General features: G+C 57.8%; 3 protein-coding genes across 18 annotated transcripts in view; 2 read left to right on the top strand and 1 right to left on the bottom strand.

Annotated features, from left to right (window-relative positions):
* Positions 1 to 11049, top strand: part of MAST3 (microtubule associated serine/threonine kinase 3) — a 41598-nt gene extending 30549 nt beyond the window's left edge. For all 16 annotated transcript variants that reach the window (XM_024994780.2, XM_024994777.2, XM_024994779.2 and 13 more), the window contains 11 exons: positions 176 to 277; positions 963 to 1085; positions 2170 to 2279; positions 4126 to 4265; positions 4788 to 5032; positions 5486 to 5692; positions 6178 to 6404; positions 6643 to 6765; positions 7528 to 7664; positions 7778 to 7959; positions 8974 to 11049. In XM_024994780.2, coding sequence (XP_024850548.1) covers positions 176 to 277; positions 963 to 1085; positions 2170 to 2279; positions 4126 to 4265; positions 4788 to 5032; positions 5486 to 5692; positions 6178 to 6404; positions 6643 to 6765; positions 7528 to 7664; positions 7778 to 7959; positions 8974 to 9506 — 2129 coding nt within the window. In that variant the 3' untranslated portion in view covers positions 9507 to 11049. The remainder of the gene's footprint in view (positions 1 to 175; positions 278 to 962; positions 1086 to 2169; positions 2280 to 4125; positions 4266 to 4787; positions 5033 to 5485; positions 5693 to 6177; positions 6405 to 6642; positions 6766 to 7527; positions 7665 to 7777; positions 7960 to 8973) is intronic.
* On the bottom strand, positions 11040 to 18125 carry LOC112447324 (potassium/sodium hyperpolarization-activated cyclic nucleotide-gated channel 2). The gene is made up of 2 exons (XM_024994782.2): positions 17688 to 18125; positions 11040 to 12484 (listed from the first exon to the last, which is right to left on the bottom strand). Exons 1-2 carry the CDS (start codon positions 17818 to 17820, stop codon positions 11937 to 11939), a joined length of 681 nt encoding a protein of 226 aa, XP_024850550.2. The 5' UTR covers positions 17821 to 18125; the 3' UTR covers positions 11040 to 11936.
* PIK3R2 (phosphoinositide-3-kinase regulatory subunit 2) lies at positions 12200 to 24817 on the top strand. The gene is given in 16 exon segments (NM_174576.2): positions 12200 to 12274; positions 14071 to 14814; positions 17551 to 17643; positions 17978 to 18019; positions 18125 to 18256; positions 18346 to 18559; positions 19035 to 19120; positions 19270 to 19378; positions 19457 to 19555; positions 19693 to 19873; positions 19978 to 20103; positions 21354 to 21496; positions 21730 to 21906; positions 22870 to 22941; positions 23125 to 23295; positions 23608 to 24817. Coding segments are annotated over 15 exon segments (2175 nt in total). The 5' UTR covers positions 12200 to 12274; positions 14071 to 14492; the 3' UTR covers positions 23816 to 24817.
* Positions 24818 to 25964: the final 1147 nt, after the last annotated feature.

Genomic DNA, 25964 nt, shown 5'->3' with positions numbered 1-25964 from the left:
GGAGGAAAGGAAGGTGCTCAAGGCAGAGAGCGTGGCCAGAGCAAAGGCTGTGAGGGACCAAAGCTGGAATGCTGAAGGAGCAGAGCAGGCTGATGGCTTGGAGTGCAGAAAGCAGAAGGGCTAGGAGATGCTAGGAAGCACCAGCCAGCTTCCTCACTCTCTCCTCTCACTTCAGACGAGATCATGTGGCCAGAGGGAGAGGAGGCCCTCCCAGCCGATGCCCAGGACCTCATCACCAGGCTGCTCCGACAGAGCCCACTGGACCGCCTGGGCACTGGTATGTTGGAGTGGGTGGGCCGGAGGCTGGAGTAAGCATGAGCTCTATTTGAGAGGCTGCATAGAGGAAGGGGACTTGAAGCTGGGGTTTTGAAGGATGCATATGAGCTCACTAGGAACTTGCATAAGACTGAAAGTAGCTGGGTCTAGTGCAGACATGGGGCACTGAGGCTGTGTATGGGAGCCCGCCAGGTCACCATGGGCTGTGTCCTAAGGTCCCTAAGGACCAGCGCAGTGGGTCCCACTGTCCAAGTTTCCCCAGCCACCAAAATGGTGATAAGAGGATTATTTAATACTGATGCAGCCACCCAGTATGTGGCCACTACGGATCACTTTCAGGATGAAACTTGGCCACTGGAGAGGACCACGAGCGCTGAGGTTGGGGAACAGGATACATTTGTGCAGTCGACTCTGCTCGTTGGGGTAGAAACATGTGGACAGGGGCCCTGGAAGGAATCTCTCCTGAGGTCCTGGGGTTTCTCCGGGTGTTGGGATCTCAGAATCCAGCCGAGGGAAGATCAGGGCCTAGGTTTTAGCCATACCTTGGTTCCCCTCTGGGCTCTTAAACGATGGCTGTTTTCCCTTCCCATCTTTGTGGCTCTGCACTGGCCAAGTTTGGGTTCATAACTGGCCTAGGGGGTCGTGGGGGGTGGGGCCCAGCAGGGCTCAGCTGGCTTTGTCTGCAGGAGGCACCCACGAGGTGAAGCAGCACCCCTTCTTCTGGACGCTGGACTGGGCCGGGCTTCTGCGACACAAGGCCGAGTTCGTGCCGCAGCTGGAAGCGGAGGACGACACCAGCTACTTCGACAGTAAGCGGGGGCCCAGGAGACGGGCTGTGCTCTCCCGTACTCTCCTAGGGCAGCAAGGGGTCTCTGCCAGGGTCCCCATCCCAGCTCGGCGCCTCACACTGGGCCTGGAGCTTCTGACTTGCTGAGCTTTCCAGGACTCTGGGCATATGTGTGCTGGCTGCCCCACCCCCCCACACACACCCCCCTGCTAGGATTTCCTTTGCATCTGAGCTCAGGTACTGCAGCACCCCCTCAGGTTGCAGGAGGGGACACCAAGCTACTTAGGGTGGCAGACCCTTTTCTGGGATCCCGCATCAGGTTCAGCCTCCTGAATCTCAGTCCTGACCAGGCATGGAACCTTGCCTGTCATACAAGAGGGTGGGCTGCCTCACTCAGCTTGGGTGGAGGTGCTCCCCTCAAGCACTTCAGATGGGCTCAGACAAATCTCCCTCTTCCTACGTGGGGCTCTGGCCAATCCCAGAGTAAATGCTCTTGGCTTCCAGCGCCTCCTCCAGAACTGGATGTGTGACCTTGAGCATGTCAGAGGTCCTCTGTGAACGTCTGTTTCCTTTTCTGTAAAATGAGGAACATCTTTTATGTTTGAGCTGTGCAGTGTTACCTAGCTCTAGGGGACCCATCTCAAGAGTGAGGAAACTGAGACACAGGAATTCCCATCCACGGCCCCACAACTTTTAGGGACACACCTGAGATTTATTCCCAGATACTAAATCTGCCAGGGGTTCCCTGGTGGCTCACAGGTAGAAAATCCACCTGCCAATTCAGGAGACGTGGGTTTGATCCCTGAGTCGGGAAGATCCCCTGGAGGAGGGCACACAAACCCTTCCAGTATTCTTGCCTGGGAAATCCCATGGACAGAGCAGCCTGGCAGGCTACAGTCCATGGGGTTGCAAAGAGTCGGACATGAATGAGCAACTAAACAGCAGCTGAATCTGCCACCCAAGCCTCCTCTGCCCTTAAACGTACCAGGCATAGTCCCGCCTCAGTGCCTGTGCTCTGACGGTGTCTCCCCACCCGGGAGCCCTCCCCACATCACCCCTGTGTCCACCTCCGGGGATCAGGTGGGTGATGCCTTTCCCTCCTGCAGCCCGCTCGGAACGTTACCGCCACCTGGGCTCTGAAGATGACGAGACTAACGATGAGGAGTCATCCACAGAGATCCCCCAGTTCTCGTCCTGTTCCCACCGCTTCAGCAAGGTGAGCCCGGGATCCTGGGTGTAGCTGGCACTCAGGAAACAGGGCAAGGTGTTTGTTTGGGGTTGTTTTGTTTCTTTGGGCTGTGTCAGGCCTTAGTTGCGGCATGTGGAATATTCACTGCAACCTGTGGGCTTCATCTCTAGCTGAGGTGCACGGGCTCAGCAGCTCACGGGCTTAGTTGCCCTGAGGCATATGGAAGCTTAGTTCCCCATCTTGGGAATCAAACCCATGCCCCCTGCATTGCGAGGGGATTCTTAACCACTGGACCATCAGGGGAGTCCCTGTTTGGGTTTTTGGTTTTTTTTTTTAATTTTTGTTTTCATTGTAGTGAAATATATATAACATAAAATATACTATTTTAACTTTTTTAAACTGTACAGTCCAGTGACATTTAGTACATTCACAGTGTTGTGCAACCATCACAACATTTATCTGGTTCCAGAACATTCCATCATGCCCAAAGAGCAACTTTGTACCTGTGGGCAGCCACTCCTTACTTCCTCCTCCTGTCTCCCCCTCCTCACCCCTGCTTTCTGTTTCTATGCATTTACCTGTTCTGGACATATCACATACATGATGTATGTATGTGATACATATCATGTATCACCCAGTCCAGCGTCCAGAAGGGGTGCTGCTTCACCTCGTGGGTGCCTCCTGCAGACAAGGCCGGCTGAGCCCTGCTGATGCCCACCCACCACGACCCCCTGGGCCAATTATGAGCCCAAACTTGGCTAGCACAGAACCACAGAGATAGGAGGGGAAAACCAGCCGTTGATTAAGAGCCTGGAGGGGAACCAAGCTAGGGCTAGAACCTAGGCCCTAATCTTCCCTTGTCTGGATTCTGAGATCCCAACATGAGGAGAAACCGCAGCACCTCAGGAGAGATTCCTTCCGGGGCCCCTTTCCACGTTTCTACTCCATACAGTCTGTGGGCTTTCGTGTCTGGCTTCTTCTTCTTCTTTTTTTAATATTTATTTATTTGTCTGTGTGGGCTCTTAGTTGCAGTGCGTGGGATCTAGTTCCCTGACCAGGGATCAAATCCGGGCCCCCTGCGTTGGGAGCTCAGAGTCTTAGCCACTGGACCACCAGCCAAGTCCCTGGCCTTTTTTTTTTTTTTGGCTTCCCTGCATGGCTTGTAGGATCTTAGATCTCTGACCAGGGATTGAACCCAGCAGCAATGAGCACTCGGAGTCCTAACCACTGAATCACTAGGGAAGTCCCTGTTTCTGGCTTCTTAAGGCTGATCTACGTGACAGCGTGTCAGTATTTCACTCCTAGTTATGGCTGAGTAATATTCCACCGTGTGACTGGACCACAGTTTTGTTTATCCGCTCATCAGTTGATGAACCATTTTGCCTTTTTCCACTTTGGGGCAATTGTGAATAGACCTGCTATGCTGGGTGTTACTTTATAGCGTCATTAGCTTCACTCAAGTTCCTTCCTTTGTTTATAATTGGATCAGAAAACCTGCACAGGGACTTCCCTGGCGGCCCAGTGGTTAAGACTCCAAGCTTCCACTGCAGGGGGCATGGGTTCAATCCCTGGTGGGGGAACTAAGAGCCTGCATGCCGTGCAGCATGACCTAAAAAACCCCCCAAAGCCTGCACTGCTTATGGGCCTGGGCCCCACGGGTGGGAAACTTCAGCCGGGGCGCCTTGGTAACCAGGCCTGTCAGAGCCTCAGTCTCTCCATCTGTACAGTAGGGTAAAGACACTGTGCCTTTAAAGAAGTGGTGAGAAAGGATTTGAGGAAATGACTCAGAAGCGTCAGGCATGTAGGAAGCACTCAACTGAGCCATCCCCCAGGGATGCGGTTGTTGTGACTGTTATTTTTAATTGCTTCCCAGGTCTATAGCAGTTCTGAGTTCCTGGCCGCCCAGCCCACCCCAACCTTCGCTGAACGGAGCTTCAGTGAGGACCGGGAGGAAGGGTGGGAACGCAGCAGCGAGGGGAACTATGGGCGCCGGCTGAGCACCACTGAGGTCCGGTAGGTGGGCTGGGGAGTGGAGCCTGCTGGGAGGTGGAGCCACCAAACCCAACATTGGAAAGAGCTGCCCAGTGGCCCAGTAGAAAAGGGTCACACATATTGGCCAGCCTATCAGACCCCTGCCAACCTGGCCTCTATCATCTCTCCCTTTGGATTTGCATTCCTAACCATACTAAAGGTAAAAGCAGCCATATACCATCATGCTTCTAGGCTTTTGCTTGTTTCCTCTGCCCAGAATGCCCTTTGCTTATGCTCACGAAGTCTCATTCATCTGTCAAAGTCCAGACTCAACACAAATAATCAGTGTCTGTTTGAGGAGGGGCATTGGAAGCTGGGTTTTAAAAGATGAATAGGAGTTCTCTGGGCAGTCACAGAGGATGGAGCAGGCACAGGGAGCTCACTTTGTCTTTACAGATTACCTCTGACTCTAGGCTGAGGGTTAAGATGCAGCCACTAGAGGAGACTGGGTGCTCTGGGGTGAGGGCACCAGGCAAGTGTGACACAGGCTGTTCCCCACTACAGGCTGAGATCCTGCACATCTTCTGGTTCATCTTGCCACTCATCCTCCTCCCAGCCTGAGCGGGGCCCTAGCCCATCTCTCCTGAACACCATCAGCCTGGACACGATGCCCAAGTTTGCCTTCTCATCAGAGGATGAGGGAGCTGGCCCCGGTCCTGTGGGCCCCAAAAGGCCCATCTTCATTCTCGGGGAGCCCGATGCTCCCCCAGAAACCACCCCAGTGATACCCAAGCCCTCCAGCCTTTCTGGTAGGTAGAATCCAGGATGGGAGCAGTAGTCTTATGGCAAATTTCCCACAGGAGGGACTATTTAAGATGGGTTTTGAAGGATGAGTAGGAGTTCTCTAGAGAGAACATTCACTTGTCTAACAAAGGCCTCAGTCTAGGGATGATACCCTCAGCTTCAGTGGATCAGGACAGGAGAGAGGAATTGAACTGGGGAGCTCTGAGAGTGGGAGTAGGGATCTAACTGGAATGAGGGGAAGGCTTCGTGAAGGAGGGGACCTGAAGAATGGAGGTTCCCAGGGAGAGCAGTGCAGGAAGGGTGTGCAAGAAAAGGGAACAGCCTGTGTAACAGCCAGGAGACTGGACCGTGTGCATGCCGACCAGGAAGGAAGGGGCTTTGCCTTCTGAGGGCAGAAGGGCCACATGGTAAGCTGGAGGGTGGGGCAGACTAACCCCCGACCCTGTTGTCCCTCACAGCTGACACCGCCGCCCTCAGCCATGCGCGCCTACGAAGCAACAGCACCGGTGCACGACACTCCACGCCACGGGCCCTGGATGCTGGCCGGGGCCGCCGCCTCGGGAGCCAGAGAGACTCTGCCCCCGAGAAATCCAGGACCTCCCCCAGCGGAGGCCGCGTGCCCAAGTCAGCCTCGGTGTCCGCCCTGTCGCTCATCATCACAGCAGGTAACACCCATGGCCCAGCCTTGTCTTGGTGTGCCTGCCCACGTCCATTTTTAACTACAGGGTGGAGGCAGTTTTGGCCAGTGGTAGCTGGCAGGGGTCCTTCCAGGTGATGTGGGGGCTGCTGTTTACGGCTGAGCCCAGGAGAGGGGAAGCAGCAGGGGGAGGGGACTGGCATTCTTGGCAGTGGGCACTGCATGTGCCAAGACTTGAAGGGGAGGGGGAAGGTGTCTGGGGGCATTGAAGCAGCAGCAAAGCAGCCAGAGTGATCAGTATGGGAACTTCCCTGGTAGTCCAGTGATTAAGACTCTGTGCTCCCACTAGATGGGGCATGGTTCGATCCCTGGAAGGGAACTAAGATCCTACAGGCCGCGTGGTGGTCAAAAAACAAAAACATGAAACAGCCATCAGTGTGCAGGGGGAGGGGAAGGTGCCTTGTGAGGGGCCCCCCAAGGCAGTGACCCCCTCCCTGAACCTTGTCCCTGCAGATGATGGCAGCGGTGGCCCCCTCATGAGCCCCCTGTCCCCACGCTCACTGTCCTCTAACCCGTCGTCCCGCGACTCCTCTCCAAGCCGAGACCCTTCCCCCGTGTGTGGCAGCCTGCGGCCCCCCATCGTCATCCACAGCTCAGGCAAGAAGTACGGCTTCAACCTGCGGGCAATCCGCGTCTACATGGGCGACAGTGACGTCTACACTGTGCACCACGTGGTGTGGGTAAGTTGGCCCTGGGATGGGCAGGAACAGCCGGACCTGGTTGGAGTCCAGCACTGCCCTGGTGCAGGGCTTTCCTTGCAGAGCTGCGTTTGTTAGTCTGGGAAAGCTGGGAAACCAGGCAGAGTGGAAGCATCAGCTTGCTGGGGGCCCGAGGCTGACTCAGCTGGGCTGGGGTCTCTGTCTGTGGGGCCCAGACCACTGACCGTCTGCCCCCCGTGCCCCGCTACCCCCACCCCAGAGTGTGGAGGAAGGAAGCCCTGCCCAGGAGGCAGGTCTGCGAGCTGGGGACCTGATCACCCACATCAATGGGGAGTCCGTCCTGGGACTGGTGCACATGGACGTCGTGGAGCTGTTGCTGAAGGTGCAGCCCTCTTCCCCCTACTCCCACCACCCACCCCGGCCTACCCATAGGGCTCTGAGCCCCACCCCTGGTCCATCCTCAAAGTACCCTGATCTCCCCGCGCTGCTCCTGTAACCCCCGTCCCCTCCCCTTTGTCTCAGGTGCCGATTCCGTGTGGTTCTCCCCCTCCAACCACAGATTCCACTTGGGCCCTGCATTCTTCTCCCCTCTGCTTCTTTCTTCTCTTTTTCTTCCTTCTTTTTTATTTTTTTGGCCAAGTGGCATGCGGCATCTTAGTTCCCTGAACAGGGATCAAACCTGCACCCCCTGCAGTGGAATTGCAAGTCCTAATCACTGGACAGCCAGGAAAGTCCCAGCTTCCTTCTTTAGCCCTCTTATATCACCCCTCATAGCCACTCCTCCAGGAAGCCCCCTGGGGCCCCACTCCTGACCTTCCCTCTGGCCCACCTTGACCCTGTGGGGGTGGTATCTGGGCCATCTTTGCCTCCTGCCTCCTTGAGGGCTGAGGCCCAGGGGAGGAAAGGTGGGCACAAAGTGAGGAGGCAGGCCACTGGTTGGATAGCTCCTGGGACCAGTGGGTGAGTCGATGGCTCATTGGATGGATGGACAGATGGCACACATCCATCTTTGGCCCAGTGAGTGCGGAGGCCATTAGTTGAGAAATGTGTGGTTAGGATCCAGGGCTTTTGATGGACGAGTAGGTGGGTGGAGGTATCACTGGCTAGGAGGCACACTGGCGACCCCTCGCCATCCTTCCTGCAGAGTGGCAACAAGATCGCCCTTCGGACCACAGCACTGGAGAACACGTCCATCAAGGTGGGCCCCGCGCGGAAGAACGTGACCAAGGGCCGCATGGCGCGCAGGAGCAAGCGGAGCCGAAGGCGGGAGACACAGGACCGGTGAGCGGTGGGCTGGCCCCCATGGAGGGTTGATGCAGGACGCATGGCATGGTTGGGCAGCCCCAGCCACTGGGGGGCGGGACTTGTGGAGAATCTGGGTTTCTAACCCCTAGGCGGAAATCGCTCTTCAAGAAGATCTCAAAACAGTCGTCCGTGCTGCACACCAGCCGCAGCTTCTCCTCTGGCCTCCACCAGTCCCTGTCGTCCAGCGAAAGCCTCCCAGGCTCCCCCACCCACAGCCTGTCCCCCAGCCCCACCACACCCTGCCGCAGCCCGGCTCCCGATGCCCCAGCAGGTGGGTGCACCCCCCAGAACCATCCTGGGAAGAAGGACCACACGGGGCTGCAGTGGTTGGCCCAGGGAGGGGGGGCGAACAGAGTTGGAAGGATGAAGTGACGTGATGAATGACTGCCTCAAAGGCAGCCTGGGGTGGGCAGGGCGGGTGTGAGGGCAGGGAAAGGCGTGTCCAGCAGAAGGGAACATCACAAGCAATGGGCGTCTAGATAAGAGGGATGCGGAAGCTAGAGGGAGGCTAGGCAGAGGGGATTGGGGGATGGATCAAGCCAAAGAGCTGGGCTTAAATTGGGGTGGGGGGCAATAGGGAGCCACAGAGAGTGAGTGAGCCAGAGAAGATATGGAAGGATAGTTCTAGAGCAGGAAAGGATGGTCCCCCTGAGGTTCCCCAGTCTGTGAGAGACAGCCAGAGATGGACATCCCTGTTTCCACTGGGTTAGCATCAGTCTAGAGGGAGAGAGAGACAGGCTGAGGCAGTCCACAGAGGAAGGAAGGCATCCTAGAGGAGAGCCACAGAGCTGCTCTCCCAGGCAGCCCTCCCTGCCTTCTGAGGGCCCCACTGCTGTCTCTCTCTCTAGCCTTCCCTGACCTCAAGGGGCTGGGGTTATCTATGCCATCGTTGCCCTCCTTAGACCCCTAGACCAGCCTCTGAGGCTGAGGCCTAGGGGTGGAGAGTGGGTACAGGCAGAGGCAGGGCCCTTATTGGATAACTTCCTGAACCAGTGGGTAGATGGCTCATGGGATGGACAGATGCACAGTGGACAGGTACCTTTGGCCGAATGATTTGGTGGGACATTTAGATAAGAAGTGGGTGAAAAGGTGCTAGAGCTTTGATGGTTGAATAGGAGTTTACCAGATCTAAGCCAAAGGAAGAACCCGTGCAGACAAAGGGAAAACCAGGCCTGATAGGTGACCACATGCCTGGAAATGATATGGGCTTTGCAGTCAGTCCCAGGGCCCACCTCGAGGCTGGGACATTGAGACTGGTGGCCTGACCCTCCGCTGTCACCCGCAGACACAGCGTCTCCACCCAGTATATCCCCAAGCTCCAGCAGCCCTGCATCTCCAGCTGCCGCTGGCCACACCCGCCCCAGCTCCTTGCATGGCCTGGCCGCCAAGCTCGGGCCACCTCGCCCCAAAGCCGGCCGCCGCAAGTCCACCAGCAGCATCCCACCCTCCCCACTGGCCTGCCCACCTGTGCCTGCACCCCCACCCCGCTCACCCTCACCCCTGTCAGGGCACCCGCCTGTGCCTGCCCGATCCCCAAGGCTGCGCCGAGGCCAGTCAGCTGACAAGCTGGGTACAGGTGAGCGACTGGACGGGGATCTGGGGCGCCGCAGCCGAGGGCCGGACTCTGAGCTGGTGATCATGCGACGGCTGCATCTGTCTGAGCGCCGAGACTCCTTCAAGAAGCAGGAGGCTGTGCAGGAGGTGAGCTTTGATGAGCCACTGGAAGAAGCCACTGGGCCACCCACCTTGGTGCCGCAAATTGCCGTGGAGGGTGCTGAGGCTGTGTCAGGAGCCCTTGGACCCTCTAGGAAAGACTAATCTACCTGGCCTCCCCCTGGCCTGGCAGTCAATGCATTTTCTGTGGAATGTGTTTTCCATAAACTGACACCTGGATGGAGACTGAGCCACCAGCCTTTGACATCTGAAAGAAGAGAGGTCATCGCAGTTCTTGCTGGAAGGTGTAGACAGTGCCTCCTTAATGTCCTGGAGCTGGTCGATCTGGGGCCCCTAGGGGCAGGAATGGGAGACTAGGGTGGCATTGTAAATAGCAGCAAATCCCTGCAACTAATTTATTACTTTTTATAAACGATAGTCAGACTGAGTCGCCACCCTTAAGGCGGCTGCCCGGGTCTTGCCCCAGGCACCTGGGACCCATTTGTAAACCCTGCCCCCCTGGGCTGAGAAGGAAGCACTTTGGACAAGTCAACGCGTGTTCATGTTTTATGGTTTTTCTGTTCTTTTAAAGTTTTTTTGTGTATTGTGTTACTTAACCCATCCCTGACTTAAGACCCATACATTTGAAGGGATGCAGCCTAGCTTATCAGTCCAGGCCCAGTTTGGATGACTTGGAGAGTCTGTAAACAATTCCCCTCCACCACAAAACGAAGTAATTCTGATGATGGACTGGATTCTGCAGGCCACTTCCCACCATCATGGCCTCCATCTCCAGGCCAGCCTTGCTAGAGTCTGCCTCCAGTTCTGTAGGCTTAGGGGTTGTGGGAACTGGGGCTTTGATGTATGAGTAGAAGTTCACCAAATATAGACAGAGTCATGCACTTCACAGGCAGACACTGATGCCCCAGGAGGCAGAGGCCTCAAAGGGCACTGCCAGGGTAGGGGAAGAATGTGCACCCTGGACAAGATTGTTTTGTATTTGATGCCTACCAGGGTGAGAACTTGACCATGATGTGTCTAAAACACCCCCTGGGAAGTGCCCTCGATATGTCAGAGCCTTGCTGGGATGAAATCCGAATAAGAAAATCCATCTGGGGGTCAGTGAGGCCCAAGTTGCAATCTTGGCTTCACTGGCTCTGGGAAAATGGCTTCCCCAACTCTGTGCCTCAGTTTCCTTGTGTTTACAAAACTAATACTAATGACTATTTATTAAGCACCTACTGTATGCCAAGCGCTTTTACTTGTGGCTTCTCCCTCAGTCAGTCTTCAGAAGGCTGGAGGTGGTGTTGTCCTCCCCATAACTAAGGCCTGGCAAGGGGCACAGACATGCCCCACACTTTCCTGGTAAGAGTCATGCAGCCAGCCCCTGTCCTGGGCATTGTCAAGGGAGCTGTGGAGAATTTGTTGTCAGATACAACAGACTCCAACTCCAACCCTCTCCCCTGAAATGCTGTGTGACCCACCGGGCATCTCAGAGCCTCCATTTTCCATTGGGAGATGGCTAACGTAATGGCTGTGTCCCACATGATAAGGGCACTTTCCAGGCTCTGCAGCCCACTCTGCGTTCCTTCCGGAGACACCCACACAGCACTGCCTGGTGTTGGAGCTAGATCAAGGCTGTGCATGACTTTTGCTCCCGCCTTCCATCCTGGAGCTGACAGTGAATAAAAGCTCACATTTACAAAGAGGAGGTCCGATGTCTGGATTTCTGAGGGGGTGAGAAAAGGGTAAGGGAAGAATGGGGTGGGGTTGGGATGAAAATGGACCCTTGGCTCAAAGTCACCTGAAGTGGGTTTTGAAGGCTGCTGGGAGTTCACCATTGAGATCCTTCTTGATGGATGCCTTCTCTGATCCAGGGCTCCTGCTACCCTCTCCCGGTTGAGTACCTATCAAGGGCTCTGTCCCTAAAAGCTTCATACAGACACCGTCTGGGCCTTGAAGCCGTGATAATAAATAAGCCATCTTTGCGACCTTTTTATACTGGTCTTCGCTTGGGCTGTGCCCTAAAATTCCCCTCACCACGTCGGAACCCAGCCTGAGCGCGTTCAGATTACTTCTGAAGTGTTAGGAAGGGTCGGAAAGCTTTGGCCACGCCCCTTGTCTCCGAGTGTCTTCGGCTCTTTCCGGAAACAGTCGTACGCCTGTGGGCCGGCATTGGGGTAGTTCTCTCCGCCCGCGAGTTCAGTTGTTTCTAGACGCTCTGGGCTACCATGGAAACCCCGGCTTTGAAGCCTGATCCCTTCTCGGCCCTCAGCTTGTTTCCTGAAAGGTTCAGCTTTCTGTGGCGAGCTCCTTCCACCTAAATGCCACCTTCAGTTCCTTGAGCTCAGGGCCACCTCACTTGCTCTCGGGAGCCGTCCCTGCTTCGGCAGTTTCTAGAAGTGGGTAGTCGCCTCTGGATCTAAGTTCTCAGAGCCTCATTTGAGGTCAAGCCCATTTGGTTCTTTCCAGTAAGTTTCCGAAGTTTCGGGGGCCAGCCTGTTTTGCGAGTCCGGCTGGAGAGCGCTCAGCCGTTTCCACAATCTCGGGCATCTCAGTACAGCCGAGCCTAGCCGAGCCCAGCCTCCGAATGACTCATCTGACCCGATTGTGTTCGACTGTTTCCGGAAATGATCGGCTTGTCTCGGGGCACGTTCGCCCCACAGCACCCTCCAGTCCCGCGGGAGTACGTTCGGCTCTTTCCGGAAGCATTCGGGCGTCCTCTGGCCCCGTCTCGGTCCCAGAGCACTCGCCCGGCCCGAATGCACTCGGCCGTTTCCGCCGGGGGGCGGACCCGACCGTTCGGAACCGCGGCGGCAGCGGCGGAGGCGGGGATCCCGCGGCTGCGGCGACGGCGGCCGCGGTGAAGCCACGGGTCTGGCTCGGTTCGGCGTGACGGTGGCCGCGGCGGCAGCGGTGGCGGCTACGACCAGGTAAGTGTGAGCTGTCCGCGCGGCAGGCCGGGTTAGGGGTGCGCTCAGATGCGGGGCGCCCAGGCAGAGTATGGGGCCGCGGTGGAAGCCGGAACGCGAGCAGGGCTGCATCGGGCCCCGCGGGAACTGGGGGCCGCAGGGAGCGGGAGGCCTCGGGCTCGACCTGGCCCTGGTGCAGCCTGCCCTGGAAGATGAGGGTGGAACGGCGAACTGTAGGCAGAGATAAGGGGTTGGAGCCGCGGCCCTGAATTGAGGGAGGCCCTGCCGGGAGTGGGGCGTCGAGCAGTAAAGAGGGGTCGCCCAGGCATTGTGTGGGGCACAGTGGGGTGGTGGGGTGCAAGACGGTAGAGGGTCGACTGCGCTTCCGGCCCCCGAGCTGGGCTTCGGGGTCCACGCAGGCCCGAGTGCGCGTTTGCACACGCGTGAGCGCGCAGGCCCTGCGTCCCCCGCCAAACCCCCAGCCTGGCCCCTCCACCCCGCCTCTTGGATTCGGGGAGCGCTGGTTCCCAGGCGCGCACACCGGGGCGTGTGCAAACGTGTGCACGGCGGGGCGCGGAGGCGGGCAAGCAAGCGGATTCAGGCGGTTTTCTGGACGTCCCTGTCGCTGGGCCTCAGTTTCCCCATCTGTAGAATGGGGCGCCAGGGGCCAGGGAGCGGATAAGTTGGGGCGTCCTGGAATGTGGAGCTTGTGCCCAGTACTTGGACACCTCTAGCGGTTCCCCGCGGTCCACGGATAAAGCCTGACCCTCTACCTGGACCCCAAGGCCTGCATGGCCTGTGGCTTTAAGGCCACTCTGAACTCTTGACAAGTATTTCTGGCTATCCAGCCTTTGCCTGTACTAGTCCTTCTGACCAGTGCTCCTCCTGTCCTCTGTGAGGACCCGCCTTTTGGAAAAGCACCGCCCCCCACCCCACCCCACCCCCAATCTCTCAGGAAGACCCAACCTGCAGGGCTGTGATTGAGAATGTGTCTGTGCTGGGCTGTGTCTCCTGAGATTGGTGGCTCCTTGGGGGTGATCATTGCCCCTGCATACAGCAGCCACCCACTTGGCAGCTGCAGTGCCCTCCTTCCTTCTACCGTTTCCCAGCTCCATGTCTGTTGTGGGGCTAAGGCCCTCTTGGCCTCCCACCAACCCTCTTCTATTTTAAGTACCTACTGTGGGCCTGAAGCTGAGACATGTCAGGGACCCCCACCACCACCGCCCCGTTCTCTCCTCCCCCTACAGAGATCAGAGATCCGTTTGCTTGGACTCACCTTTGTTTGTGCTATGACATCTGCTTGGACTTCATTCCCTATCCCTTTGGCCCCTGCAGCCTCGGACTGCACTCAGCCATCACAGCCCCTCCTCAGGGCTCCACAGCACGCTGAACATCATCACCCATTATGCTCTGAGCATTCAGGGTTTAACTGGCCATTTGGGATGGATGCATCCTGGGCCTTGTGAAAATGGGCAGCTCTGAGCTTTTCAGTCCTGGCTTCCTGGCCCACTGAATGTCCAACAGAGACCTGCCTACTCTGAGCCTTAGTATCCCCGTCTCTAACAGGGGCGAAGAAGAACTTGTTTACTGAACTTGCAGTATGCCCAGGACAGATTCTTGGGAGCTCTGCCCCCAACAACCCCAAGGGAGGGCCATTCACCCATTTTACAGCTGGGGAAACGGAGGCCCAGAGAGGTGCAGGGACTGACCCAAGGGTACCCAGTTAGGGGATTCTAACCTGGGATTTGGGTTTGGCTCTGAATTGAGGGTGGCAGGAGTTCAAACCGACTCATGCTGCCCCACCCCTCTCCCCCTAGGTCGGTGTCCCGAGCCGAGCATGGTGACAGCCCGTGCCCTCGGCCCCCTCGCCTGGCGCAGCTGGAAGAGCCGCCAGCCTCGGGAGCCGATGGCCCCCCACGTGAGGGAGTGAGCGACCCGGCCCCGCCCTACGGATTGAGGGGGGACGCAGCAGCTGAGTGACCTGAGATCAGGCTGCCGAGCCCCTCCCACCAGTTGACGAATGGTGGACAAGCAACGAGTGACCCTTGTTAGGGTCATGAAATAATGGTGGGAAGCAAAGCGTGAGCATCCCGGGTGGTCACCTGTAACTTCTTGGTGAAAATCGAAGCCTGAGTCCCCAAGCCCTCCCAGCGGACCCTCCCGGCCCCCCACCCGGGGCTGATGGGGCCACTGGGGCCCCAAGCAGCCACCTGACCATCCAGACCCCACCCCGCCAGCCATGGCTGGCCCTGAGGGCTTCCAATACCGTGCATTGTACCCATTCCGCCGGGAGAGGCCGGAGGACCTGGAGCTGCTTCCGGGTGATGTGCTGGTGGTGAGCAGGGCCGCCCTGCAGGCGCTGGGCGTGGCCGAGGGCAACGAGCGCTGCCCGCAGAGCGTAGGCTGGATGCCTGGCCTCAATGAGCGTACCCGGCAGCGCGGCGACTTCCCTGGCACCTATGTGGAGTTCCTGGGGCCCGTGGCCCTGGCCCGGCCTGGCCCTCGCCCACGTGGCCCCCGCCCACTGCCCGCCAGGCCCCGAGACGGGCCCCCTGAGCCAGGTGAGCAGCAGACTGGGCCCCTGGCAGGAATGAGGGAAACCGGGAGTGCCCGCAGAGCCTCAGTTTCCTCTTGTTTCCCATGAAGCAATGGTGCTTCTCCCCGGAGAGGAGGAATGAGGATATCTGATTGGTTGGCAGGTATCAATTACACTGCTATGGAGGACTGGGTGCAGTTCGTGGCTGGGCACCCAGAGGCGGACACACTAGCCTCGCCCTGCTCTCATGGGGCTTCTGGTTCAAGAAGTGAGAAGAAGGTGATTAAGTGATGACAGATGCCGAGAGAAAGCAGCCTCTCAGAGAGTAGGGGGAGAAGGCAGCAGGCAAAGCAAAGACAAAGGCCCTGAGGGAATGTCACAGCGGGTTCAGGGAACCAGCCCTGACAAGTGGAGCCGAGTGAGGAAGGGGCAGGGTCCTCACCTTGGATTTCATGGGATTGATTCTGAAGATAATAGGGAGTGTCCGGGAAGATTCAGAGGCTCAATTTAACTTCATCTTGTGGTTTGCAGACGGAATCCCTTGAGAAACCCGCCCCCTTTGTTATAACCCTGGTTTTCTGATTTCCAGAATGATGGGAGCCAAAAAGCCCAAAGGTGGGCTACTCAGTTGAGGCCACACAGCACAGTGGCATGTGAGGATGCTCCGTCCCTTTCAAAGAGACCCTCGGCCCCCCCTCCCTCCAAAGAGCATGCTCGGAATGGAGAACCAGGACACTGAACGTACATTGTGACTGCATGCCGGCCTGTATGCTGGGCAGAGAAACGAGGCACAAGTTGTAGGAAGGAGGCTGATGAGTGCTGAGCACCCAGCATGGACTGCCTCATCACTCACAGTGGCCCAGCGTGGCCCCGTGTACACATAGGGAGACCAAGGTGCTAGGGAGTCAAACCACTCGCTCAGGGAGTCCCAGTGAAGGCTAAAGCCTTGAGAGGCACCATGGCCCCTCCCAATGGCCCACCTGGTTTTGTGCCCAAGGGACTCTGATGCCCAAAGAGGGTCAGCCCAGAGTCCCCATGGCGTGGGGTGGGATGGTGGGGTGCCGAGGCGGCATGCTGCAGGCTTGGGCTTTGAAGCATCTGGTGTCTCCGGAGCCTGTGCCTGCGTCCCGCCTCAGCCTGGAGGAGCAGGAGGCGGCCCCATCCGGGCTCCCCGCCAGAGTCTGCCTCTCCCCCTGGTAACAGCCGCCTCCCTCCTCTGCCTGGCCTGGGTCCAGCCACCACACACATCCCCACTCCCAGGCAGCCACCCAGCTCCGCCCTCCCAATATCCCAATATCCACGTGACATGGGTTAGGGCCAGCCCTCTCCAGGCCTCGGTCTCCTCATCTGGAAATTGGGGGGTATTGGTCCTTCTGTTCAAGCCCTGACCCTCTGAGGACCACTAGGCAACACGCTGTAGCTGCCTGCCTTCCCTCCATGCAGCTCTGCACAGGGAGCTTCATGCCGAGCCCTGATGTGACCTGGGCCCCCACTGGCCTGTGCATCTAGGGGAACTTGCTCTTTTCCTGAAACTCGGTTTCTCATCCATAAAATGGGGGGTGACACCTATTCTAATGGGACCTCCCTCCCTGCGTTGCAGACAGGCAGATTTCAGAGTGGAGTTTTGGAACTGTGGCCCCCTTACCAGCTGGATGTCACCCACCTCCCCTTGTTTGCTCTTTTTTTTTTTTTTTTTGCATTTTTGACACAGCTGGGCCTTTCTGCAGTTCAAGCACCACCTGGCCCATCACTCAGGGAGGCCCCACAGGCCCTGGCTTGCCCCTGCTGTGTGCCAGGGCGTCCCCGCCAAGGGCCAAAGCTGCATCAAATGGTGGCTGTGCCGGCAGAGAGCGCCTGCACACAAAAGGTTGGGTGGGGCGAAATGGGGCCAGGAGGGGCTGGGACAGGGAGGGGGCCAGCATTTTTAAAAGGGGGGACTTTTTTTTTTTTTAAAAAAACAAAGTGACTTAGAAAATGGAGATTTTTCTTGGGATGAGATGTCCTGACCCCGATGAGATATTTTCCATTTATTCTTTTCAACTGCTTTGTTGTTCCCGCTAAGAAAGGAGAGATGATGCCATTGACCAGTTTCTCAGCTGCAGGATTCAAGGCACAGAGAGGGTATGTCCTGTGCCCGAGGTTGGCCAGCAAGCAACAGCAGAGTCCTAAACCTGCTGCATGAGTGTCCTGTGGCTGCTGTAATGAACTGCCACGAGCCAGTGGCTGTTCAAACAACGGGAGCATGTTCTCATGGTTCTAGAGACCAGAAGTCTAGACCAAGGTGTGGGCAGGGCTGTGCTTTCTCCAGAGACCTTAAGGGAGGAGCTTTCCTTGCTTCTTCCAGCTTTTAGGGGTTCCAGGCATACTTTGGTTTAGTGCTACATCACCCCAATCTCTGCCTCTCTCTTCAGATGGCCTTCTCTTATAAAGACACCAGTCCTTGGGTTTAGGACCCTTAATCTAAGATGGTCTCATCGTGAAACCCTTATCTTCATTATATCTGAGAGATTAGGAAGTGGACATCCCATTTGGTTGACACTGGTCAATCCACTCCACCTCATGTCTGAAGTTGTGTGAACTGATCTTTTAACCCAGAACACTGTTTCCCACCAGCTCAGCCCTCCCAGCTCCACCAGCTGGGCCTTCTGTCTCCCCCAGGGTAGTGGGCCAGATGCCAGGCCCTTGGGCTGAGATGCAGCAGGCAAAGACGGGGCTGGGGTCCTTCTAGGGACCCTGCCAACACTGCGTCCCCTCCTGCCAGGCCTTACACTCCCTGACCTACCCGAGCAGTTCTCCCCCCCTGATGTGGCTCCCCCTATCCTGGTGAAGCTGGTGGAGGCCATTGAACGGACAGGTGAGCCTTGGCCTGCCTGCAGCCCCTGGATTCTGCTTGCTTACCTCTGGGGATGGGCAACTCATCCTCTTCCCTGGGCTCAGGTTGCATGGAGAGGCTGAGTCTGGATGCTCTGGGTCTCCCTGTTGAGTTGGGGAAGGAATAACTCCCTAGGGAACGTGGACCCCTGCATAGCATGTGCCGTGCCCTCTGCTACCATTTCCCTCCCCTCCCTCTGCTCTTACCTCTGGGAGGTTGAGTAGCCACCCCAGACCCCACATGGGGTAGAGGCAGCATTTGAGAGCTGGTCTTGGCACCTAGGGTGACGCTGACCTACCCCATCCCTTCCCCCCAGGGCTGGACAGCTACAGGCCTGAGCCACCCGCCGTGCGCACAGGTGAGGGCAAGCTTCAATGGGTGAGTGGGAAAGGAACCTGCCCTGGACGGATGTGTCCCCTCCCTGCGCCCGCCTTGGACCGAGGTATCCCTCTTGCACCCACAGACTGGTCCCTGAGTGATGTGGAGCAGTGGGATGCGGCAGCCCTGTCAGATGGTGTGAAAGGCTTCCTGCTGGCGCTGCCAGCGCCCCTCGTGACACCCGAGGCTGCGGCCGAGGCACACCGAGCCCTGCGGGGTAAATCTGGAGGGAAGCCCGGGCTGGGGAAGGCATTGGGCAGGCGGGCTCAGGCCCTGGCTCACTCAACCCTGGCCATCTGTCCGCAGAGGCTGCGGGGCCCGTGGGGCCGGCGTTGGAGCCCCCGACGCTGCCACTGCACCATGCGCTCACGCTGCGCTTCCTGCTCCAGCACCTGGGCCGGGTGGCCGGGCGCGCCCCAGCCCCGGGCCCCGCGGTCCGTGCCCTGGGCGCCACCTTCGGGCCGCTGCTGCTACGCGCGCCGCCGCCGCCCTCTCCGCCGCCAGGGGGCGCACCCGACGGGTGAGAGGCCGATGCTGGGGGGCGGGGCTGAGTCGAAGCAGAAAGGGGTGGCCGGAGACGTAGCCAGGGAGGGGTCTAGAAAGGAGAGGGGAGTGTGGATGAGAGCCCCATGGGGAAGAGGCCAGAGCTGTCGTGATGGGCGGGCTAGGAAAGATGACTGGGGGTGAGACTTGAGCTCCAAGAAGACTCCATCAGGGCTTGGGACAAGGCGAAGGGGCTTGGACGAGAGAGCAGGCAAGTGGATTATGTCTGTTCTTTCTGCTTCCCCACCCATGTGCTGGACTCCTGTTGTTTGTTGCATGAGACTTACCCATCGCTTGCTGTATGTGCAGAGACAGTAGTGGGTCTCCCACGCCTGCCTGCAGCATCTACTCTTCTTCCACTCGCGTGCTTTCACACATACCCCCTGCCAGGTGTGCAAGCACACAGAAGGCCATGTGCACACCAGCACTCACCACACTCCCCTTCTCCCTAGGACCGAGCCCACCCCCGACTTTCCTGCGCTGCTGGTGGAGAAGCTGCTTCAGGAACATCTGGAGGAGCAGGAGGTTGCCCCCCCAGGTGACCCCCACCCCCTTGGATTAGCTCTTTTTGTTGGGGATGAGAATGCTGACTCGGGGCCCTGCCTGTATCAGCAGGCTCAGTTGCCAGGGGAGCTCACCCTGGGATACAGTTGGTGCTCAATGCGTATTTGTTTTCCTGTCCCCCAGCACTGCCACCAAAACCCCCCAAGACAAAGCCAGCCCCCACAGGCCTGGCCAATGGGGGCAGCCCACCCTCCCTGCAGGACGCCGAGTGGTACTGGGGTGACATCTCCAGGTAGGGCTGTTGGGCGGAGCCGCAGAACCCGGGGGGGCAGGGCCTCCCAGCGGGCACCCATCCCGGCTGTCTCCACAGGGAGGAGGTAAACGAGAAACTGCGGGACACGCCCGATGGCACCTTCCTGGTCCGAGATGCCTCCAGCAAGATCCAGGGAGAGTACACGCTGACCCTCAGGTGGGGGCCCATCCCTTCAGGGAGACTGGGGCGAGGGGTGGGAGCGGGCCACTCAGGTCAGAGGACTGGGGGTCATACAGGCAGTGCCACACGGATGGACCTGCCGCTGGGCACTGATACCCCCTCACCCACCCCAGGAAAGGCGGAAACAACAAGCTGATCAAGGTCTTCCACCGAGATGGGCACTACGGCTTCTCGGAGCCGCTCACCTTCTGCTCTGTCGTGGACCTCATCACCCACTACCGCCATGAGTCACTGGCCCAGTACAACGCCAAGCTGGACACGCGGCTCCTCTACCCAGTGTCCAAGTACCAACAGGTCGGGGGCTGGGGTGGGCGCTGGGGTTGGGGGTTGGCGATGCCCAGCTGGCGCTGGGCCTCAGTTTCCCAGGTAGCTTGCCTGATGGCACCGGGTATTCCCAGGACCAGATCGTCAAGGAGGACAGCGTGGAGGCGGTGGGTGCCCAGCTCAAGGTCTACCACCAGCAGTACCAGGACAAGAGCCGCGAGTACGACCAGCTCTACGAGGAGTACACACGCACCTCCCAGGTACCACGGCAAGCACACCCCAAGGAGGCCTGGGCGCAGGGGCAGTGCTGAGGTCGCAGTGCCACACGTCCACTTCTAGGTCACGAGCAGGCTCTTAGCACCAGGGACTGACTGAAAACATAGAAGTCAATGCGGGGGTGGTTTAGTTGCTGAGTTGTGTCTGACTCTTGTGATCCCATGGACTGTAGCCAGCCAGGCTCCTCTGTCCATGGGATTCTCCAGGCAAAAATACTGGAATGGGTTGCCATTTCCTTCTCCAGAGGATCTTCCCGACCTAAGGATTGAATCTGTGACTCCTGCATTGCAGGCAGATTCTTTACCAACTGAGCTCTGAGGGAAGCCCAGAAATCTATATATATGATTCTAAAAACAAAAACACAGATGAGGAGGTACCCAGCAGCCTCGTGAGCGGCTGAGCCGTGGGAGGCGTCTTGGTTGAGCCTCTGGGCCTCAGTCTCCCCATCTGGAAACTGGGACCATGAGTTTCAGTTCCTTTTCTTCTCCATCCCCGTCAACCTGGATGTTATCAAAATGATGGTAACCACCTCACCAAGAGTTGCCTAAGACAAAGGGTCAGGGGTCATGGGAAACAGCAGTATCTTTTAAAAACAGGCAAGTGGGGAAAGGTTTTATCACTCCAGGACTGTGTTAATAAACTTCTTTTGTAAGTTGAGATGCAACTTATTCAGATTGAACATCCCATCTCCATCAGGGAGTTTCTCTGTCTCCCCTGTAATCTCTGAGCAGTCTCTTTCTTGTCTCCTTTCTAAAGACAGGTTACCTGAGGTTCTGAGTGGACAGGACAACTGTCTGGGATCAGTTAGGAGCATCATGACCTTGGAAATGGCTTACGCCTCCCAAGCCTCAGTTTCCCCATTAACAATTCTGACTTTGTATAGGCTGTTGGGAGGTTTGATGAGAGGATGCATGAAAGGGGCTTGGTGCAGCATCTACCCTGAGAAGGAGCCCCACGAATTGTAGCAACTAGATTTATCATTAATTCTGAGCAGCGCTCACGCACTCAGTTGTTTTGTAAGATGCCCAAAGGAGAATCTAAAAGAAGAGTGGGTTGGGGGATGTGGGCTTTGAAGGCGGAACAGGAGTTCGTTCGGTGCAGCTGGAAGAACGGTGCCCCTGGTGGAGGAACCAGCTTGAACAGTGCCTCCACATCAGAGTTGGGATCTGCCTTTACCTCTCATGAGGGATTTGCCGGGAGTCCCAGGAGGTGCTCAGACTTACCCCTCTTCCAGGAACTGCAGATGAAGCGCACAGCCATCGAAGCCTTCAATGAGACCATCAAGATCTTTGAAGAGCAGGGCCAGACGCAGGAGAAGTGCAGCAAGGAATACCTGGAGCGCTTCCGACGTGAGGGCAATGAGAAAGAAATGCAGAGGTGAGTCCAGTTCCTCTTCTCTGCCCTACCACACCCTGCTCCAACACAGCTCAAGTGGGGAAAGAAAGGAAACAGGGTGGGCAGCCTGGGTTCCAAGGTGGGGAGAGGGTCGGTTGAAGTGGACTTGGAAAGACGAATAGGAGTTTGCCAGAAAGAGAACTCAGGGAAGCAGCCTGTCCAGAGGCTTAGAGACTGGGAGCCAGTCTGAGGCCTCTGAGCCACTCCTCCCACAGGATCCTGCTAAACTCGGAGCGGCTCAAGTCTCGCATTGCCGAGATCCACGAGAGTCGCACAAAGCTGGAGCAGGAGCTGCGGGCACAGGCCTCTGACAACCGAGAGATCGACAAGCGCATGAACAGCCTCAAGCCAGACCTCATGCAGTTGCGCAAGATCCGAGACCAGTACCTTGTGTGAGTGCCTGGCTCTGCGCTTGCCTGGGGGGGTCCCCCCCTGTTAATGCAGGGGCACCTGGAGCAGTGACCTCTGCATGTATCTCACTTTCTCCACCAGGTAGTCCCATCTACCTCCCTACCCCATTATCTGTCCACCAGCCCCCTTCCCTCTCGATCAGGCCCCTCCTGGCCCACTCAGAAGGGCTCTTGGACTTCCCTGGTGATCCAGTGGTTAAGACTCTGTGCTTCCATGGCAGGGGGCACGGGTTTGATCCCTGGCGGAGGAACTAAGCATGGTGCTGCCAAAAAAAAGGGCTCCCTGTACAGCAGCTCCATCCAGCCTCAGCTGTGAAATGGGAGCGCTGCTGCAACACGGCTGAGTCACTGGGAGCCCCGGCAAATGCCGACTCCGTGACCTGGCATGCAGTGCCCAACCCGAGCCCCAGATCCCGTCTCCGAGGCTTCCCCCTCCCACCTGGACCTTTGACACTTGTGTGCACCTAGTGTGTGCTGAGCACCGTGCATACATTAGCTCACTTGGTCCTCTGAAATATTGTAAAGTTTCTCTTTTGCAGGTGGGGGAAACTAAGGTTCAGAACAGGCAGCTGCCATGGGCAAAGGCGCACTACTGTGCAGCCCCCTGGACTGAGCTTCTGATGCTGATAACACCTTGTGATGGCACAGTCTGGGGTCTCAAAAAGTGTTAACAGAAACGTAATAAATGGCGGCGGCGCGGGTAGCGGGGGCAGAGCGGGGTTCCCTGGCATAGCCTGGGGCATCCACCTGAGTTGAAGCTGTCCTTGCCCTGGCCAAGGCTGACCCCTTGTGGTAACCGGGGGTACCGCACCCAGAACCTACTGCGGTCAGCCCTTGCCTCCAGCCTGGCTGGCCAGGACCACGGAGGGCTTGCCTTTCCTATGCTGCAGCCTCTGTTCCCCTCCCAGCCAAGCAGCAGGAGCCCACCTTTCCTCTTCCCTCCAGGTGGCTCACTCAGAAGGGTGCCCGGCAGAAGAAAATCAACGAATGGTTGGGGATCAAGAACGAGACTGAGGAGTGAGTGACCACTTGAGCCAAGGGGTGGAGGGGTTGGAGGGGTGTTCTTAGAGGAGGGGCCATTTTGCGTGGGTTTTGCAGGGTGAATAGGAGTTCACCAGGGAAGGAGCGTTGTCCAGGTGACAGGGGGACCTTGGAGGCTGGTGAGTAGGTGACCAGGGCTCCTCCCTGCCTCCTCCACAGCCAGTACTCACTGATGGAGGATGAGGATGACCTCCCCCACCACGAGGAACGCACCTGGTATGTAGGCAAGATCAACCGCACCCAAGCTGAGGAAATGCTGAGTGGCAAGCGGGACGGTACCTTCCTCATCCGTGAGAGCAGCCAGCGGGGTTGCTACGCCTGTTCTGTGGTGTGAGTGCCTGGCCAGGGAACTGAGAATGGCTGAATGTTGGGAGGGGGATCTACCCATTCCTTCTGAGGGCTCTCATTGAGCACCAGCTGTATGTTCGGCCTTGGGAGACAGCCGGGAAGAAGCCCTGGGTTCTTGGGGACAGGGGAGGAAGCTGGGGCAGGATCAAAGCAGGGTCGGGGCCTGGTCAGCAGCCAGCACCCAGGAGATGGGGAAGTAGGGGTCCCAGGCAGGGTCACCTGAGAGGAGCCGTGGGGCGGAGTTGGGAAAGCCTGCGAGGACGGGCGCCCTTCTGACCCAGCCCGCCCCCGCAGGGTGGACGGGGATACCAAGCACTGCGTCATCTACCGCACGGCCACCGGCTTCGGCTTCGCGGAGCCCTACAACCTGTACGGGTCCCTGAAGGAGCTCGTCCTCCACTACCAGCACGCCTCGCTGGTGCAGCACAACGACGCGCTGACCGTCACGCTCGCCCACCCCGTGCGCGCCCCCGGCCCTGGGCCCCCGCCGGCTGCGCGCTGAGCAGGCGCGCCCCCCGGGCCTGGGCCCCAGCGGCTGGGCCCAGAGCGGAGCCGCTGCATCTGGAGTCTGTCTGTCTAATCTGTCTCTTCCTTGGGTCTCCTCCGCCTGTCTCTTCTTTGTGAATCTCTCAAGGTGTATCTGTTTTTCTCTTCCTCTCTCCGCAGTTCTGTCTGTCTCTCTGTGTCTGCCTCTCTCTCCATCTTTCTCTGAGTCTCTTTCTGTCCCCTGCTGTCACTCTGTCTCTTTCTAGCTCCATCTGTCCGTCCCCCCTCCCTCCCCGTCTCTGTGTATCCGTGTTGGGGGTCCCGCCTCCCCAACTCCACAGCCCTTGCCCCCACAATCACTGCCCTCCAACGGCTCTGGCCACCCACAACCTTGTGCCCTGTCCCCCACGGGCCTCCGGGGGTCCCCAGAGCCCCACCTGGCTGCACCTGCCGTGTTTACAGAGGCCCCTGGGCTGCGTGGCCCCCACCTGGGTGCCCCCATTTTTAAGCCATAGACCTGGGGTCAGGGCAGGAAGGAACTTCGCTTGGCCACTTCCAAGAACCTCAGCCGTGACGTTTGGGGCCAGGCGGGACCTGCCCCATAGACCCCAACTTCCCCTTCAAACCCTGAAGTGAAACCCGGCCCCGGGTTGTCCCCACCTTGGGGCTGCTGCCAAGAAGTACCCCTGAAAAAGAAAATAATTAAAAATAAACTCACAGGCTGACCCCAGGCCTCCCAGGAACTGAGGCCACCAGCACCTCCGGGCAGCCGGCACATAACGGTGCCAGCACCCTAGTCAACGCAGACTCAAGGCTTCTCCATCATGTTGGGCTCTGGTTTCATTTTCCCTCAAGTGTACCTAAAGCCCTCTTTTCTCTCCTCTTTTGGGACGAGAGCCCTGATTTTCTATGCCACCCACGGACCCCACCCCCCTTTTCCTGCCTGTCTGGCTAGGCTGGCAGGAGGGTTTTGTATGGTACGTTGATACTGATAATGGATATAAAACATTGAACTCGATGGACGCTTCTGTTTTCAGTGACAGGCTTTAGCTCTGGGCTGCCGAATGGAGGCTGCCAGCCCCTGCCTTGTCCCCCACCTCCCTCGCCATCGCAGCTTAGATTGCTCATGTGCAGAGAGATTGAGACCTGCCTGAGGTCACACGGCAGAGAGTCTCAGATCCCAGCCTCTGCTGCAGGGACCCCAGGCCATAGCTCCCAAGTTTTGAGTTTGAGTTTGAATTCTGACACTCAGCCACCATCCCTGGCCCCAGAAAATCGCCACCCCTCTAAAGTGCAGCTTCCTCGTGGCCAAGCAGAAAAGACTGTCACACCCACTCCCATGCCATCCAGAGGGGCCTCCTGTGTCCTGGATCCCCACAGTGTCAAACCCCTCTTCTCCACACCTGCCCAATGCGGCCTGCCGTGGCTCTGGGGACACTGAGCTGGGTCCTCATGGTGGCACTGACCCGGACTCAGTCACCATTCCCTGCTGCCCTCCCCTCACATACCCCCAGGGCTGGGAACCTCCTCTCCTCCCCAGCCCAACGGCACCTGTCAGGACCCAATGTGGCTGAGACAGCCCCCAGGGATGAAGGAGCCGCTGTCTGATCCATCTCTCCCCTGGGCTCTCAGAGGGACAGGAGTTACCTTCCTTGGCCTCAAAGCTTCGGTCCTCCAAGCACTGTCCCCACTTGAGTGACTGACCAGTCAGGAGGCACCCTCTAAATAACTCCAGCCCAGACTCGGCCCCCACTGAGGGCTTCCCCAATGCCCTGAGTGGAAGCACGGTAAAGCTCACCTTCTCAGTCCCGTGAGCCCAGCCGGGTGGAGCCTGAGCACAGAAGAGAACGTCCCACATAGCCTCTAGCTGGTCTCCACACTCAACCAACTGTGTCTCCTTGGGAACGTCACCTCCCATTTCCGTCCCATTTCCTCTTATCAAGTAAGGCCAACAGTCTCTACTGGGCATCTCTGAGGATTTCATGCTCAAATGGGTGAGGTTACCTTTAGGAATTCCTCCAAATAAGGCTGGTGCTTAATACCCACTGGAAAAATTGTAGCAATTATATTTATTGCTATTTCTTCAGCCCAGTACAGGACTGAATACAGACTAAGTTCCCCAAAGCCATGTCGCTTAGCCTTGCAGAGGCTTCACAAAGGAAAGG

The sequence above is a fragment of the Bos taurus genome, chromosome 7 (assembly GCF_002263795.3).
Source record: "Bos taurus isolate L1 Dominette 01449 registration number 42190680 breed Hereford chromosome 7, ARS-UCD2.0, whole genome shotgun sequence".
NCBI lineage: Eukaryota > Metazoa > Chordata > Mammalia > Artiodactyla > Bovidae > Bos > Bos taurus.
The sequence above is the reverse complement of the archived record's forward strand: the minus strand, read 5'-3'. Positions and strand labels throughout refer to the sequence as shown.